At 49.4% G+C, this 17,662-nt stretch overlaps 2 protein-coding genes across 2 annotated transcripts; one reads left to right on the top strand and one right to left on the bottom strand.

Annotated features, from left to right (window-relative positions):
- Positions 1-11,015: 11,015 nt before the first annotated feature.
- F5891DRAFT_1063893 (uncharacterized protein) lies at positions 11,016-13,958 on the top strand. The gene is made up of 11 exons (XM_041363024.1): positions 11,016-11,289; positions 11,345-11,514; positions 11,580-11,661; positions 11,714-11,838; positions 11,892-12,521; positions 12,574-12,583; positions 12,635-12,732; positions 12,785-13,022; positions 13,074-13,285; positions 13,336-13,409; positions 13,459-13,958. The coding sequence occupies exons 2-11, from the start codon at positions 11,462-11,464 to the stop codon at positions 13,827-13,829; spliced, it is 1,893 nt and encodes a 630-aa protein (XP_041219563.1). The 5' UTR covers positions 11,016-11,289; positions 11,345-11,461; the 3' UTR covers positions 13,830-13,958.
- A 2,346-nt stretch (positions 13,959-16,304) lies between these two features.
- On the bottom strand, positions 16,305-17,588 carry F5891DRAFT_962141 (uncharacterized protein; the record flags this gene model as incomplete). The annotated part of the gene is made up of 7 exons (XM_041375880.1): positions 16,305-16,434; positions 16,486-16,631; positions 16,687-16,815; positions 16,867-16,999; positions 17,047-17,261; positions 17,300-17,396; positions 17,449-17,588. Coding segments are annotated over 7 exons (990 nt in total), but the record flags the coding sequence as incomplete, so codon positions are not given.
- Positions 17,589-17,662: the final 74 nt, after the last annotated feature.

Genomic DNA, 17,662 nt, shown 5'->3' with positions numbered 1-17,662 from the left:
CTGCTGTTCCTGCTGCTCCAAGCGCTGCTGCTGTTCCTGCTGCTCCAAGCGCTGCTGCTGTTCCCGCTTCTGCAGGCCCATTAAGCACTGCCGCCACCTCTACGTCCATCACTAGCTCCACTCCTGCACGTTCCACCGCCATCTCTACTACCGCTGCGTCTACCGCTGCGTCTACCGCTGCTGGCTCTAACGCCAGCAAGCGCCCATATTCGGATGTGATGGGGGACATGGAGTCAATTGGCTCCACGCACTTGTCATCGTCCATGCGACCTCCTTCCACCACGCTGGTGTCAGCCCCCCCATCCAAGAAACCACGGACTCCGGTGGTGTCCCAGAACAGCCGTGTCACCAAGATCAGCAGTGCCGCCAAGGCTGCAAAGATCACGCCGGCAGCTGCTGTGGTGGGGATGCAAGGCACCATCAACCGGCTCACCGACGTCTTTGAATGGTTTGTCAGAGGAGGGCCTGATGGTGCACAAGGTAGTGAGGACCTGGTCATGCGAGCCGTCAAAATCCTGGAAGGCGAGGACTCTGACATACCGCCGGACCAGCAGGCTGCTCTCATCATGTTCATTGGTTCAAAGGGCAATGAACATTACCTCAAGTTCTACGTGAATCTTCAGGAGAAGAGTAGGAGGCGTGCATTCGTGGGGAAGCTGATCGGCGAGGCAGTTGATGCAGGTGATGCCGGTCCAGCGCCGCGTGTTGATGCTGAAATGACGGGCTGAGCCGCCTGCCAGCAGGACAATATTCGTTTTCAATGTTTTAAATCTCATCATGCTGTGTGTGTTCGCTCGCTACTTCTTGTGTTGTGTTGCTATATGTTGTACTACCTACCACCTGTGAACTGAATAGAATAACTCTTGTGTGTCAATAACAAGCGCGTTCTCACTTCATTGTTCATTGTTCAGTATGGAGCACAGTAGTAAGTACAAAGTAAGCCTACACATCACTATCAGTATCATCAGCGGCATCAGCAGCAGCATCCTCGTCATCGTCCATGATATCAAGTGCGTCTAAACCCCGTTCCTGTATGACGCGCTGATACTGCGTCCACATCGCTGCTGCAATGCGATCACGCATCGCAGCTCCTTGACGAAATTCCTCCTCGTTATCCTCCTCAATAGCTGCTGCGTCATCCTCCGCAGCCACGTCAGCGCCAAGACCACCACCATCCTCAACATCTTCATCTTCGTCATCAGCAGGAGGATGACCCTCGCTAGGGTCACGAAGACGAATGTAGTTGTGTAGGGCGCAAAGCGCGGCTGGAATCTGCGCTTGAATCTCCATAGCGTAGGCCGGTGGTAAGAGCAGTATGCGAAAACGTTGCTTGAGAACGCCAAAGATGCGCTCAATGACGTTTCGTGCTGACGCGTGACGTAGATTAAATAATTCCTCCTTGTTAGAAGGCCTGTAAACTTAGTACTTAGCACATTGAAAATCAATCGAGAATGAACTTACCGTATATTGGCGCGACCCCATTCGGCAAGATGATAACGCACGCTTCGGTAGGGTACCAGCAACCCAGGACGTAGAGGATATCCTGCGTCGGCAAGAAAATATTTGCCAGCGGGAGTGCGAAAGTCGTAAGAGCAGGCGTCCTCGTAGACGCGAGCATCAGTGGCCGACCCTTCCCAGCCTGTAAGTGCGTATGTGAAGTTGAGCTCGAAATCGCATGCGAAAAGGCAGTTCTGCGACACGAAGCCCTTGCGATTACGATACACCGGACGTTCGATGGCCTTAGGCGTGACGTGGATGTGACTGCCGTCGATCGCCCCAATAGCGTCCTTGAAAAAGGGCCACCATTTGGGGTTCTTCCGAATTTTGCGGGGGACCGAACCATCTGGAAAGCGCACGTATCTTGAATAGTGTCATATCCCATATATTCACGCTTCTCTTCCGGACTTCGGACCCTGAGATCCGGTCCGGTCCGATGTATAGATCCGCTTCCGATCCGATTTACGATAAGCTTTCTAATTCATTTCCTGTTTCATATAACGTTAAACACAGCCTATTCGGTATTTCCTCTTCCCGGTGTTTCGGTTATGCTTATTACCGGTATGATTACTGATCCGTTAACCTATGTCTCATTTCCGACTCGCGTTTGATAACCTTTGCACATGCTTCGTACATAGCCTCGGACCCTTGCTTACTGATACTTCCGTTATCCTCATAGTATATAAACTCGTGTATATGTCCTGTAGTACCTCAGTTCGAATATCATCTTAGTTTGTCCTCTTTCTGTCCTCCGGACTTGAGTTCTCCTTACTCTTGTCACTCTCCGAGACTTCGGATAGATTCCGATAGTCTATATCCTCGGCTCTACCTTCGGGTAGTCTTTACTCTGTTAGTTTCTAGTTCGGATACGTCCGGATTAGCCTTATACGCGTTTCCGATATCCGGAAGACTTCCGGATATACTACGAGACCCGTCCGGACCTTCGGACGCGTTATCGTTAGTACTTTGAAATAAGGGACAGTACTTGGGAAAGGGGCACAGCGTACGAGCTGAGGCCGAAGTCCTTCGGATCCGATCTTACGAGAGTACGACCTTAACAGTATATTCGAACTCACACCTTTCCAAGTACACTTACTCATATCATGGCTCCTACTAAAGTAAACCAAGCCGCTTTGCACGCTGTCGGACTTTCGTCCACCCGACGCGATCCGACATCCGTAGTTAACGCCTTCACCAGTTTCTCTCAGCGCCGTGTATCACGCGGTCCTGCTCAAAGTATTTCGCAACTCATGAATCGTCCGCATCCGGAAACCCCTACGCGCACTCCTGCCGGAGGTGATCCGGATGACGAAGGACCTCCGGACGATGAAGATACTCCTGGTGGAAACCCTCCGGATGACTTCGGAGGTGATCCGGATGATGAACCGGATGACAACGATGATGAATTTGACGGGTTAAACCCACAAGACCGTGTCATGCTTCGGCTTTCTCAAGCCATCGACAATCTCGCACGCAACAATCGTCGTCCGACCTCGTCCGAAGATTCTAAAGTCAAGATCCGTGAGCCCGATACTTTCGATGGCACTGAGCCTCGGAAGCTTCGTGCATTCTTCGTCCAATGCGAGCTCCACTTCCAAAGCAAACCCAAAGCCTTCCGTTCCGGACGGGCAAAAGTCAACTTCGCCCAATCCTACCTTAAGGGTATGGCACTCGAGTGGTTCGAACCGGATCTCCTAGCCGACGAGGACGATGATCGTCCGGATTGGATGGATGATTACTCCGCGTTCATGCTTGGACTCCAAACCAATTTCGGACCGCACGATCCGTCCGGAGATGCGGAAATGCAATTGGAGCAACTTCATATGCGTGACGGACAACGCATTAATAAATATGTTGTTGAATTTCAGCGTCTTGCTTCACAAGTCCGTGGCTGGGGTGACGGTGCCCTAAGACGCCAATTCTATAACGGACTTCCGGCTCGTATCAAAGACGAAATCAGTCGCATGGGTAAACCTTCCACCCTTTCCGAATACAAGATCCTTGCCCAGACTATCGACGCTCGATACTGGGAACGGAAGGGAGAAGTCGCCCGCGAAACTAAACCCACCACCTCCATTCCTCCTAAGCAAACCACGTCCGATCGGACGAATTCCAACTCGTCCGGACCTTCGAGGTACAAATCCGACAAACCCGCTACTTCCGCATCATCCTCCGTTTCTAAACCTCCGGACCTTACCTCCAAGTTAGGAAAGGACGGGAAGCTCACGTCCGAAGAACGTAAGAGACGGATGGATAACAAACTCTGTCTATTCTGCGGTGGACCCGGCCATTCGGCTCGGGAATGCACCAAGTCTACTTCGCGCGCTGCCAAAGGCCGCGCTGCAGTAGTAACTCCGGAAGACAAACCGGAGGCTTCGGATGAAGCAAAAAAATAGTCCGCAACCCTCCCGACTCCGCACGGGATGAGGGTTGCGTTGACTCTACCCGTGCAACGGAGCTACGTCTCAATGCTGTTTCTCTTTCCGATCCGAACTCTCTTTGTCCATACGTTTCTATTCCTACTTTTCCTGATATTTCTGATTTTCCTTCACTAATTGATTGTGGTTCCTCTCACTGTTTTATAGACTCTGATTTCGTCCGAAAAAATAAAATTCCTACATATCCGATATCTCCGCTTTCTCTCCGTTTGTTTGATGGTACTTGTAATAATATGATTTCCGAAGCTATAGATTTGCCTATCTGTTTTCCGTCCGGTGTAGTTACCTCCGATACGTTTTACGTTACTCCGTTGGATTCTTCTTGTTTTATCGTTCTTGGATATAGCTGGCTCACCCTACACAATCCGTTGATTGACTGGGTTTCGGGCAGCATCGATTTCCGAACGACTTCTCATGGAATGCCTTCGACACCTCCGACGTCGCTTCCGTCTCCGGATCCGCATCCTCCGATGGAAGATTTACCTCCTCCGACTACATCCGGAACCTCCGCTGATAAAACCATCCCCAACATTTCCTTGATCAATGCGGTTGCCTTTTGCCGGGCCTGCAAATTGGAAGGATCGGAACAGTTCAGCATCTACCTTCGTCCGACCGGTGTAGACCTCCGGTCCGCTTCCCTTTCATCCGATCCTCTGGACCTGTCCGGAATTCCTCCGGAATATCACGAATTCTCGGATGTGTTCGATAAGGGCAAAGCTAGCCAACTTCCTCCTCATCGTCCCTATGATCTCAAAATCGAGTTAGAGGAAGGAACTAGTCCGCCCCTCGGAACCATTTATTCTCTATCTGCAGTTGAGCTTGCAGCCCTCCGGAAGTTTCTTGATGAAAATATTTCCTCCGGACTCCTCCGTTCCTCATCCTCTTCTCACGGAGCTCCTGTCCTGTTTGTCAAGAAAAAGGATGGCTCCCTTCGCCTCTGTGTAGATTTCCGTGGACTTAACCAGATTACCAAGAAAGACCGATATCCGTTACCTCTCATTACCGACCTCCTAGACTCTCCGAGCCGCGCTAAAGTCTATACCAAAATCGACCTCCGATCCGCTTATCATCTCGTCCGGATAGCGGACGGAGACGAATGGAAGACCGCGTTCCGAACGCGTTATGGCTCATATGAATGGTTGGTAATGCCGGAAGGTCTCACTAACGCTCCGGCTGCATTCCAACGCTTTGTCAATAGCGTGTTTGCTGATATGCTGGATGTATGCGTTATCGTATATCTGGACGACATCCTCATCTATTCCCAAGACCTTGCATCCCATAAGGAACATGTCCGAGAAGTCCTTCTCCGTCTCCGAAAACATCGACTCTATGCTAAACCCGAAAAATGCGCGTTCCATACCACATCCGTTGAATACCTTGGTTACATCCTATCTCCGGACGGCTTGACCATGTCGTCCGAGAAGATCCAGTCCATCGTTGACTGGCCGGAACCTCGGAAAGTTAAGGATATTCAATCCTTCCTCGGATTCGCAAATTTCTATCGTCGATTCATTTTCAATTACTCGGACATCGTAGTTCCGCTCACCCGTCTTACCCGCAAGGGGGTTACTTGGGATTTTTCCGATGATTGTCGGAAGTCTTTTGAAACACTCAAGAAAGCTTTCACGTCCGCTCCGGTGCTTACGCACTGGATTCCGAATGTTCCGATAGTCGTAGAAACCGACGCCTCTGACTACGCTATAGCCGGAATACTTTCCATAGTATGTCCGGACTCAGAGCTTCGTCCGGTGGCATTTTATTCTCGGACGCTTACCGCTCCGGAACTCAACTACGACACTCACGATAAGGAACTTCTAGCCATCCATGAAGCTTTTCGGACGTGGCGACATTACCTTGAAGGCTCTGCCGAGCCGATAGACGTTGTCACGGACCATAAGAACCTTGAGTATTTCTCTACCACAAAACTCCTCTCTCGCCGTCAGGCCCGCTGGTCGGAATTCCTCCATCAGTTTAACCTAGTCATCCGTTTCCGTCCCGGAAAACTCGGAGCTAAACCGGATTCCCTTACTAGACGCTGGGACGTCTATCCCAAAGAGGGGGATAAGGACTACGCTCGAGTTAACCCTCACAATTTCCGTCCGGTATTCACTTCGGAACAGTTAGCTTCGTCCCTCCGAGCCTCAACTCTAGTCACTCCGGTTCTTAGGGCAGCCGTTCTGATTGATATCGACCAGCTCCGGAAAGACATCCTGACCGCACTTCCTAATGACCCTATCGCATCCGAACATCTTCCGGAACCTTCGGATCCGAGATGGACGGTGGACGATAGTGGTTTCCTCCGCTGCGACAACCGTATATATGTTCCGGAATCTAATAATCTCCGTCTTCGCGTCCTCCAGAATACTCATGATCATCCGTTGTCCGGACACTTCGGACAGAACCGGACGCTAGATATCATCCGACGCGAGTACACTTGGCCAGGAATCCGTACCTATGTCAAAGACTACGTCAAGTCTTGTACTTCCTGCGGCCGAGCTAAGGTTCCGAGACACAAACCTTACGGATTGCTCAAGCAGTTACCCATACCGGAAAAGCCTTGGAATTCTATATCCATGGATTTCATCGAGCACCTTCCGGACTCATCCGGCTTTACAGCCATCCTCGTCGTAATCGACCGTCTATCCAAACAAGCTATATTCATCCCTACCCACGACACCATTACCTCTCCGGATCTCGCTCGTCTATTCGTCCTCCACGTGTTTTCCAAGCACGGAGTTCCATCCCATGTCACTTCGGACCGAGGAACAGAATTCGTATCGCATTTCTTCCGGTCCTTAGGAAAAGCATTAGATATGGTCCTCCACTTCACGTCCGGATATCATCCGGAAGGAGACGGACAAACCGAACGAGCGAACCAAACCCTTGAACAATACCTCCGGATATACTGCAACTATCAGCAGGATAACTGGTCGGAACTACTTCCCTTGGCAGAATTCGCTTATAACAACGCTCCGAGTGCTACTACCGGAGTATCACCCTTCTTCGCCAATAAGGGATATCATCCGAACCTATCCGTTCATCCGGAACGTGACCTCTCATCCGCCCGCGCACGAGACTATGCAGTAGACCTTGACGAACTCCATCAGTTCCTCCGAGAAGAAATGGCCCACGCACAAGAAAGATATCAAGGACCTGCGGACGCCAAACGGAAACCTGCTCCGGATATGAAAATCGGAGATTCGGTCTTCGTCAAAGCAAAATACTTCCGATCCACCCGTCCGTCCAAGAAACTCTCGGAAAAGAACTTAGGTCCGTTCGAAATCATAGCTCGTCCGGGTACGCATTCTTTCACCATCCGACTTCCGGATTCCATGCGCTCCGTACACCCAGTTTTCCATGTCTCGCAATTAGAACCAGCCACACTCAATACCATTCCTAATCGTATCCAATCGCCTCCGCCTCCGGTCGAAGTCGACGGAGAACCCGAATATGAGATATCCGAAGTTTTGGACTCAAAATTAGACCGTCGGAGAAGACAATGTCAACTCCTATACCTCGTCCGATGGTCCGGATATGAAGGAACGGACGAGGAGACTTCATGGTTACTTGCTACGGAGCTCGGTAACGCATCCGAACTAGTTTCGGACTTCCACGCTGCATATCCGAACAAACCCGGTCCTATTCAACTTTGAAGTACATAGTGTGCATACGAAATACAAGTACATTTAGAGAAGAAGCATAAACGGACCAGAAATTCCTACATCTCCATAGACCCATCCGCCTCTCCGGATCCGCCTGCATCACTTCCGGACGCCCTTTCCATCACCTCATCTTCCTCCTCCGGACCCGGAGACGTCCGAAATCCCTTCCGAATATGTCCGAACAACATGGCTTGAAATTCCCTCTGTTGCTGAAGGAACAGCTCAATTCCGGAGCTCATCCGGTCCGCTGCAGCCCTGCTGCCTTCCGCCGCCTGAATACTTCTCTCCAAAAGGGTGTTAGTCCTAGCCAGCTCCGCCACTATACTGTTGGCTGCGGCCACCCAAGCCTGATCATCGTATTCCGTCTCCATCTCCTCCGGATCTTCAGGAGTCGGACTCTTCTGACGTTTCTTACCTTTACCTTTCGGAGATGGAGATCCGGCAGCATGCTTCCTCTTCTTGCCCTTGGGCACCTTGACAGTTCCGGGTCGTCCGGGGCACGTGGCCTTGTCCTTCCGGCAGATATCGCAAGACTTGACCTATCCGGACGTCAAAACACTCGGATCCAAAAAAAAAACACGGATTAACTCACCAGAGCATTGCTCTCCGCATCCGTCCAAAGGCAAGTCCGGCCTCTGTCGCTGCAACGCTTGCAGGATCCGTCCTTGTCAGCGGAAATGGCACGAGACTTTTCATCCGTCAGGCAAAGCCATCATAACCATCCGAAACTCACCATTTCCTCTACTATCTCCCTGCGCCGTTTGTTTTCTGCCTCCACCCGAATTTCGGACTCTCGAATCCTCTTAAGATCCTCCTGAATCTTCCGTTCCTCTTCACGCTTCCGCTCCGCCTCCTGACGCTTCCGAATCTCCTCCTCCTCCTTCCGAGCCGCAGCTTCAGCGTCCGCTAGTTGCTGTTGAAGCTCCAGCAGTTTCTGCTTAGCAGTCTTCTGAGATCCGGAGGTGTTGCCAGACATTTTCGATAGAGCGTTATAGAGAGTAAAAAGTGGGAAAGGAAGAATCATCCTGGGACGTCCGCCCTTGAGTATACCTGTCCGATTCCGAACTCAGACGCTTCTCCATCATCTCGCGATAATCTCGTCCGGTCCGGACCGATGGTTCTTGTGCCTCTAGGGATCGGCCCTAAGGGGGGGATACTGTCATATCCCATATATTCACGCTTCTCTTCCGGACTTCGGACCCTGAGATCCGGTCCGGTCCGATGTATAGATCCGCTTCCGATCTGATTTACGATAAGCTTTCTAATTCATTTCCTGTTTCATATAACGTTAAACACAGCCTATTCGGTATTTCCTCTTCCCGGTGTTTCGGTTATGCTTATTACCGGTATGATTACTGATCCGTTAACCTATGTCTCATTTCCGACTCGCGTTTGATAACCTTTGCACATGCTTCGTACATAGCCTCGGACCCTTGCTTACTGATACTTCCGTTATCCTCATAGTATATAAACTCGTGTATATGTCCTGTAGTACCTCAGTTCGAATATCATCTTAGTTTGTCCTCTTTCTGTCCTCCGGACTTGAGTTCTCCTTACTCTTGTCACTCTCCGAGACTTCGGATAGATTCCGATAGTCTATATCCTCGGCTCTACCTTCGGGTAGTCTTTACTCTGTTAGTTTCTAGTTCGGATACGTCCGGATTAGCCTTATACGCGTTTCCGATATCCGGAAGACTTCCGGATATACTACGAGACCCGTCCGGACCTTCGGACGCGTTATCGTTAGTACTTTGAAATAAGGGACAGTACTTGGGAAAGGGGCACAGCGTACGAGCTGAGGCCGAAGTCCTTCGGATCCGATCTTACGAGAGTACGACCTTAACAAATAGAACGGGTCCGACGTGAAGATGATAAGCATCTTGCGGAAATAACTACATACTATTAGATACTGTCACTTGAAATAAAATAAAATAAACTCACCGTGAAATCGTTTCGTTCGAGCGTTGAAATCTCTCCGCAACATGCCTGATTGATAGGCCAGTCACAGAGGTGTAAAGAAAAATCGCAAGTTGTTCCTCGAGGGACACAAACTTGGAGTCTGAATGGCCCATGGTGCGAAGCTCGGAGATAAGCTCCACAAATGCATTGGCGCGCATGCCAAGCTCACACCTGATGCGCTCTGGGTGACCAGTGAGCAACTCGATCACCCAGTCTTGCCCAGTTAGCGCTGAAGTGTGATAGGGCTCGGGATCTTTGGGATATACTGATTGTAGGATGCCGTGCGTAGAAGCAACAACGATGCTGATTACGAGTACCATGCATTTGAGGAGTCGTTCCCGGACCTCTGGCCGAGGATTCGTCATGAGCGCTGCTAGGCGTTGGCGCTCCATCGCGAACCCCAGTGGTTGGGGATCCATCAAGGTATATACCCTACCCTCATTATCACTGATCTTGTTGATAAGCTCAAATTCAAGCTCCGAATCGCCTTGGACTTAGGGGGAGCATTGACTTCAGGTTGGGCCATGAGAAGAGTAGTGTACTGTGCACAGATCGCAGTGATCGCGACCGCACCAGCAAAAAGCCTCTTACGCCGCTCTAGGGTTAGATGAGGGTATACATCCATTGATAATATGTACAGTAGGAGAGAAGCAAGGTTCGAGCTCCGACATCTCGGAACGATGCCGGTGAACATTTTCGCAAACATGCCAAAGCAAATATTGAAAAATATCGAAAATATCGAGTTGCCGAACTAGCTCTTACAGTGCCGCGTCACATATGCCGCGTCAGTGCCGCGTCACATATGCCGCGTCAGTGCCGCGTCACAGGCGCGTCACAGGCGCGTCACGACCGCGGCAGGGCCGCGTCAATTTCACCTGGCCCCTCTAAAACTGAACAAAGGCAGTGAGTTCATCTGACCTGTTTAGAAATAGTTGGAACAGTTCGATCATCATCACCACTACTAACTTTATGGAATTTGTCATGAGGTCGTGATGAGATCCGGAAATGTTGATGGTGTCATGTTATGCCAGCTGACCAGCGTGACCGACGTTCTCAGGATGCGGTGACCTTTGGTAAACCGGATGGGCGAATCTGAACAAATGCACTCCTTCGTGCCGATCACGGCGGCTCCAAGACTTGTCATTTGAGTGAGAGGAGGTACTTGGCCATCTCGACTTGGTGACTAGTATGAACCTGTAGTATAGACTAGCTGAGTTGGTCCAAGTCTGACATTGTGCACATTGTAATGTCAAGACTTGCACAGAGTGAAAACTGTGCACATCAGGAGAGTGGCCGTAGAGCGGCAAGTGACCGGTACCTCCGAGTCCGGAACGATGCTGTATTTATAATTTGGAATTGACGAGTACTGAGGATCCCAGAATGGATCGCCCCAAGGTTCTAGTCTGCTTCGAGTTAGCCAGGCTTATCCATCACTAGAGAGAGAAGCGATGGAGCCTCGGGAAGACTCGGTACCTGTCACTGCCTTAATAAGTAACTTGAACCACCTATGCACTCTACTACACAACAACCCCGCAGGAACGCGCACTTGAGCCTGTAACCGTGACAGCCGCATCATGATTATGGTCCTGACACGACACGCGCATGTTTCTAAGCAGAGCTTGGCGGGCCCCGAGCGGGCGGTTGTGTAGGGTTGCATTGGACTCACAGGTAGGCTATACTCGTGCTTCATCCGTACTATATCCACTACTGTGATATGAACAAGACAACTATCAGTGAGCATTGTCAAGGTCAACATTCGATGATCATCACTAAATGCCATCGCATAAGGCCTTCCGACTTCTATACAAACCATTTTACCGCCGGTCTGCGGTCCGACTTTTCTTCACGACAACCAAAAATGCTATGTAATTGACACCTACATATTGCCATGGATCACCAAATGATATGCCACCGACGGCGGTTGGACTCAGCCGCCTTGTTAAACTGTCACAAGCTTGGTGAGTTACAGCCATCCGGCTCTAGCCTGTTCTGACTAACCAAATCTGTCCTGACTCGTCGCAAGCCACCATCAACACACGGTAGTAGAGCGCCGCTCGATCATCCTGATTGCCTTTGCCGGGTTTAGCGAAATTGAACGAATAGCTGTGCGTGAACTTATATAAGTTGTAGTGGGCAAGCAAGGACTCAAATCTTCAGAGAGCTTCACGCCGGCACCTCCTTCCTTCAATCTTCCTCCTGCCTGAGGATAAAATGAAATACAATAAAAGCTTCGCGGCTTTGGCTGTCGCCGCCTTGGTTCGAGGTTCGCTAGCTCAGACATGGTACATACAATTTCGATCCTGCACATCGCTTGTTGACTCTTAAATCCTTCCAGGTGTGGAAAGAATTATATGGCAAATCAATCTGTTGTGCCCCCTGGTGGCCAGTTTGTATTGCCTGCACAGAGTGTTGATCCGCTTTTGTCGTTCCGTTGTGCCCCTGTCTTCCGCCCATACCTCCAGGAGGATGCAAAGAGCGCAGCATTCATCGTGGATACATCAATTGTTTACGACTGGATCGCCGGTGCTGAGCCCATTTCACTTCCTTCTACCTCCGGCTCTTCTAGCAACTCCACTGGCCTAGGAACCGTCAGTGTCACAATCAACGTGGGCTCCGTTAAGACCACAGCAAACGTCCCTCTGAATGCCACCAAATTCCAAATTCCCGTAGATATCAGCAAGCTCCAGGCTCGGAAGGCTGCATACAATGTCACCTGCTCCGCTACATACACTGCCCCTTCGTCCTCAAAGTCCCAGAAATTCAAGACTGGCGCATCTCTTCTGTATCTCCCTGACACAAATGCTTCCGTCACCAAGACTGACTTGCGCACTGGCGCACTCTGGGTGAGGCCCGCAGATGGCAAGGGTGGAGCGTTTGCACCCTTCGTCCCTCAAGGTTTCTACATAAATTTCGACGAGTATCTGGCGGGAAATTTGACTATGATCGATCAACTTAAAGCCGACGGGTTCGTTTTATATTTTTATCACCTCCTGCAAATTTACCCAAATCTTTTCCAGGTTCAACACTGTATGTCTTGCGAACATCTGATCTATCATGTACTGAACGTCTATGCCATAGATTCACCCAATTCCTCCTTATAACAACCTTACTATTTTCGAAGAAGTCATCAACAAGACCATCAGTGCCGGCATGTACATCGTTTATGATATGCGATCGTATGTCAGACTTCACCGCCTTATCACATGGCTGCTGATATCTTCTATCCAGAAACTACCAAAACTTGACCGTTGTCGCTCAACAAGTCAAGACTTACGCCTCGATTCCCAACCTATTGAACTGGGAAACCGCCCACGAGCCCGATGGCAACTCCGACCCCCTAGATGCGGCCAAGTCGACATATGACTTGATATACCAGCTGGACGGATACCACCCTATCTCTATTGTTCTGAATTGCCAGGACTACAACTTCTCACCTTACGTCAATGGAGCCGATATTGTTCTTCATGTGAGTCATTCGTCACGTTTTCGTCGCTCGTGTTTCTAATCTCTGGTGTAGGATGCCTATCCTATTGGTATCAACGCCACATTTTCTCCTGTGTGGCACACAGCGTGTACTCCGGACTTCGGTCACTGTGGTTGCGACAACTGCAAGGGTACCTTGTATGATGTCAAGGCCCGTGTCCAGACCTTCAAAGACAGGCTCAACATTTTGGGCTTTGACCGCACCAAGTCTGTGTGGACTACGCCCCAGGCATTCGGCAGTGGCGCGTAAGTCGTCACGAACCCCCCGATGCGACCTATCTTGACTCTCATTGCAGATACTGGAACACCACTCCCACTGGGCAGCAATGGGCTGCTTTGGGATTCAGTTCCTTTAACCATGGTGCTCTAGGTAAGTCATGCGATAACCAGATACGAAGAACGCTGACTTGCGTCGCCAGGTTCCAAGTCCTTCCAATACCCAACCACAACCGGCAATGTTACGACAATCGAGGGGACAGCGACTAACCTCACTGTCATCATCACAGACATCGTTCAGCCATTCATCGTCGACCCGAACGCCACATTTACCACCTACGACTATTTGGGTGTGGATGCCGGTCTCTGGCACAATGGCACTGCATACTTGCTCATCGTTGCCAACTTGGTAAATGCGCAGGTCTACGTGCCGTGGAAGGATGTTGGATTGGGCGCGATCACCAACACGACCACGCAGGTAGAACGGATACTCTCTGTCTCACAGAATACCAATGCCACTGGTCTGAACTTCCTACCTAATGGTATTGGTATTTACATTGCGACTCCCCCCTGAAGTGATTATAGAACGAGGATGAAGGACACGGGTGATCAGCGATCGTTATAGCTTATTACTATGATCCTAGAAGATTATTGTACATGATAATGGATTCTAATAGTATGTGAAGTTTGTACGAAGTCAAAAGTGAGGGATCAGTCTAACTGACATGCTTCGTCCATGATGTTCTGCACGGAAAGTAAGCTACGAGGCTCCAGTACTAGTATTGCCTCGACCTGAGGCCTCGAGGCTCCGTGTCCACTCCGAAATCGCCGAAAGGATTCAATATATTATGTAATAAGCATCTGACTTCCGAAACTCAAACAGGGGCGGCCCACTCTCCTAAGTTGTCATCTTTCCAGTACCCAATCACGATGAACTCACCAACCGCCATGGCTCCACCTACCAACCTCATAATATGGTACATGGTGGACAAACATCCTAATGATTTCTGTATCAGCATGCCACCCAACTCGAAGAATTCTGAGTTAAAATCCGCTATCCATGTGTACCACTGTGACAAAGATGACCCTCTGTGCGAGGTACTTCCACAATATTTCGCTTTATTTTCCTTTCCAGTACTAACCATAAAATTCTTGACTTTGACTTGTTTCCCTCTAGCTCACCACCCAAATCCCCATTTCCCCCCACGAGACCGTCGATGAACGCACGAAAACGATGAAGCTGGAACATGCCACTATTGAAGAGGCCAAGGGAAAGGTTTGTTCAACCGCATCTGATGCTGCGAGCTCATGGGAATCCCAAAAGCGCGAACTTGAAAGGGCGAGGGATGAGGCAATCGCACGCGCTGATGTTGGTGACCTGGTCTTACTTTGCGTCGTTGTGTTAACCGCTTTTCTTTCTAGAAGAGAGACAAGCTGGTGCAAAGGCTACTGTGGGAAGATGTCTCCAAACGTAAGAAGTATCAGGACAAAATATCTGATATCGAGTCTCTCGACGACAGAGTCATGAACACTGCTGTGATCAAGAAGACCAGTAGTACCAGTGCCTCTCCATCAGTAAACCGGTGAGTTCTTGCTGGGGATCATGCTGATTATGGTGCTTTTACATAGTCATATATTGCTTTATATCACTTTATATTCCAATGTGACGAAAACCTTTCCTATATATTACGATATATAACGATATATGACGATATATGACGATATCTTCTTCTCACAGGTTCTCTGATGGCCCGCCCCCCCCATCAGGAAACCGATGCGAAAATGATAAAATTTGAGAAAGCTTTATCTGAAGTACAATTTGTATAATATGCATCATAATTGTATTTCGTTTGAGAAAGCTTTGTATACCTGGACTAAGTTGGATACAACCCGCCAAATACACATTTGTGACGGTTTTATTACATTTATCTACCAGCTGATCATCAAGATGGCCTATATTGTAACACCCACCAGCATGACAAAGGAATATTATGTTGTTAAAATACCGCACAATCACCTAGTTGAGTATTACTTGTCGTACACTACAATTTTGCCCTGCCCTGGTCATGGCATGTAACTTTCGGCATTTTATTTTTTCTTCACAATCTCTAGATGAACGCGAACATCAGATAAAGCTATATATGGCTGGACTACGTGGGATCAACGCTGCCAAGTGTCCAAGGATGTGGAACCATGATAGTGCGTTACCATGTTGTCTCAATACGGCTGTCGCATGCAAGCCATTGTAATCTCGACAAAGCCTTCCTCATCGTTGCTGTGGAATATATAGTTATAACGCTAGATTGGATGGGATAACTTCGCTGAGTACACAATGTGAGTAACCAATGACAGTGTGCTGTCATCCTTCCCAATCTTGACGACATATGTTCATTGTATATAATGTTGGCTTACTATTTTGTCCTGCACAGAGACTCCATAATTGCCAGCGCCGAATAATGTCTTACAAGAGTAGGCTGTCTCGGCTCGAGCGGCCTTCGACTCAAGGGTGCGGAGCGATGGTATTGCAGTACCATACTGCAGCAACCGCCGAGGTCTGGCCATCCGTTGCAAGGTGAGCGAGTTTGTGCTGTCTCCGCAAACTCTCCATAGATGCCGACGCCAGGTGATATCTTACAAGGGCAGGCTGTCTCGGTTCGAGCGGCCTTCGACTCAAGCGTGCGGAGCGATGGTATTGCAGTACCATACTGCAGCAACCGCCGAGGTCTGGCCATCCGTTGCAAGGTGAGCGAGTTTGTGCTGTCTCCGCAAACTCTCCATAGATGCCGACGCCAGGTGATATCTTACAAGGGCAGGCTGTCTCGGTTCGAGCGGCCTTCGACTCGAGCGTGCGGAGCGATGGTATTGCAGTACCATACTGCAGCAACCGCCGAGGTCTGGCCATCCGTTGCAATTTAAGTGAGCTTGTGCTTTCCCCACAGACTCTGTTATTTTTGTTCTCTTCAGCATGTTAACTTGGTTGCGAGGGCCAAAACATATTGGTATTAGGTTGTGTTTGTATTTAGTACATAATAAAGTGCTTAAACGAAGACTATGTGGAGGCTACAGTTACATTTGAATCAGAGGTGTTTTTGGCCGCAAGGCGTTTGATTCGGATTTTGGATAAGGCACTATTGGCGCTAATAGGCCGTTTAGCTGCAGAGGATGTAGGGAAAACCTGGCTGGGTACATAGTAATGAGCTCAGCGAAATGTCGAAGAGTTAAAATAATACCGATTCCACCATGTCAGTAGCTCGTCGACTTCCTTGGATTCGTCCGGGTCTTCGAAAAGGTCAAGGAGGCTGTGGTAAAATGTCTCAGAGTCTGTGGATGTGTCGGTTCGTGAGAATACCGAGGATGAGCTTAGGGCAAATCGGACCTGGAGTTGTATGTACGTCAAGATTATCGAGCTATAAAGATATGCTATTACGAACCTGAGTAGCAATGTAAGCTATGGAGGCAACGGTGACGCGGTTCATGCCATGAAGCCGAGCATTTCCAGATCGCGTGGCTTTTGGGTCTTTGTCGACCGAACTCGGGGATGTGAATACATGCTTGTAAGCCTGAAAATGATATAGTGAAGGACTACGTAGAATTTGTGCGTGCCCACTTACACATGTCAGCAAGCGACTCCTGAGGAGACCGCACCATGGGTCCTCCGCGTCATAGGTATGGTGAGCATACAAAAAAACGGGCCATTGATCTCCGCAGACCAAGATTTCGCCACTGCGAAGGTTCTCTCTCGTCCTATTTCGAGTTGTTAGGACTGTAGATGCCAGAAAATGAAAACATACTCTGCATCGTGCCAGTTCAACCCAGCGGGGCAAAGTAATGACCCGGTAAGTTCATGGTTAAATCCTCGATCGATCTTCGAATTCCTATGTAACGGAGGCTGGATCGCTGCTCCTTTTGGGGAGATCCAATCGAGTATTGCAGGTTTCAATGATTTAGTGTCGTCACCTCTCTGCGCCTGACGCTCCCTTACCAATCTTAAAATTGTAAGTATGAACTCCGGCAACGTAAGAAACAACGCACTAGTTCTCCAACATGCAAAATTTCTTCTTCGGATCCATTCCTAAGTCGCTCTAACAGGCCAGGATAAGAGTCCAAAAGCTGTTCGAAAACGCGATGCTCTCGTCGTTCTCTGCCAAACGAGTCAGTCCATGAACTAGCAAATGAAGATGATGCCTTTTCACTCAGCAGAGAAGTCTTCCAGAGGAGTTTCTTCCATTTGTTCCAATCTAAGGATACCATTGGTCAGTAGAGAAGGGTAGTTGCACAGCGCGAACACAGTTCGACCAAAGTGACGCCCATGTGATATAAGGGGGTCTGATAAAGAGCTGGGCGGCGGGATAAGTCTGGAAAATTTGTCCCAAACATTAGGGACAACTCACCCTTTTTTGCGGGCCC

The sequence above is a fragment of the Suillus fuscotomentosus genome (genome assembly GCF_016647785.1).
Source record: "Suillus fuscotomentosus strain FC203 chromosome Unknown F5891scaffold_86, whole genome shotgun sequence".
Lineage (NCBI taxonomy): Eukaryota > Fungi > Basidiomycota > Agaricomycetes > Boletales > Suillaceae > Suillus > Suillus fuscotomentosus.
The sequence above is the reverse complement of the archived record's forward strand: the minus strand, read 5'-3'. Positions and strand labels throughout refer to the sequence as shown.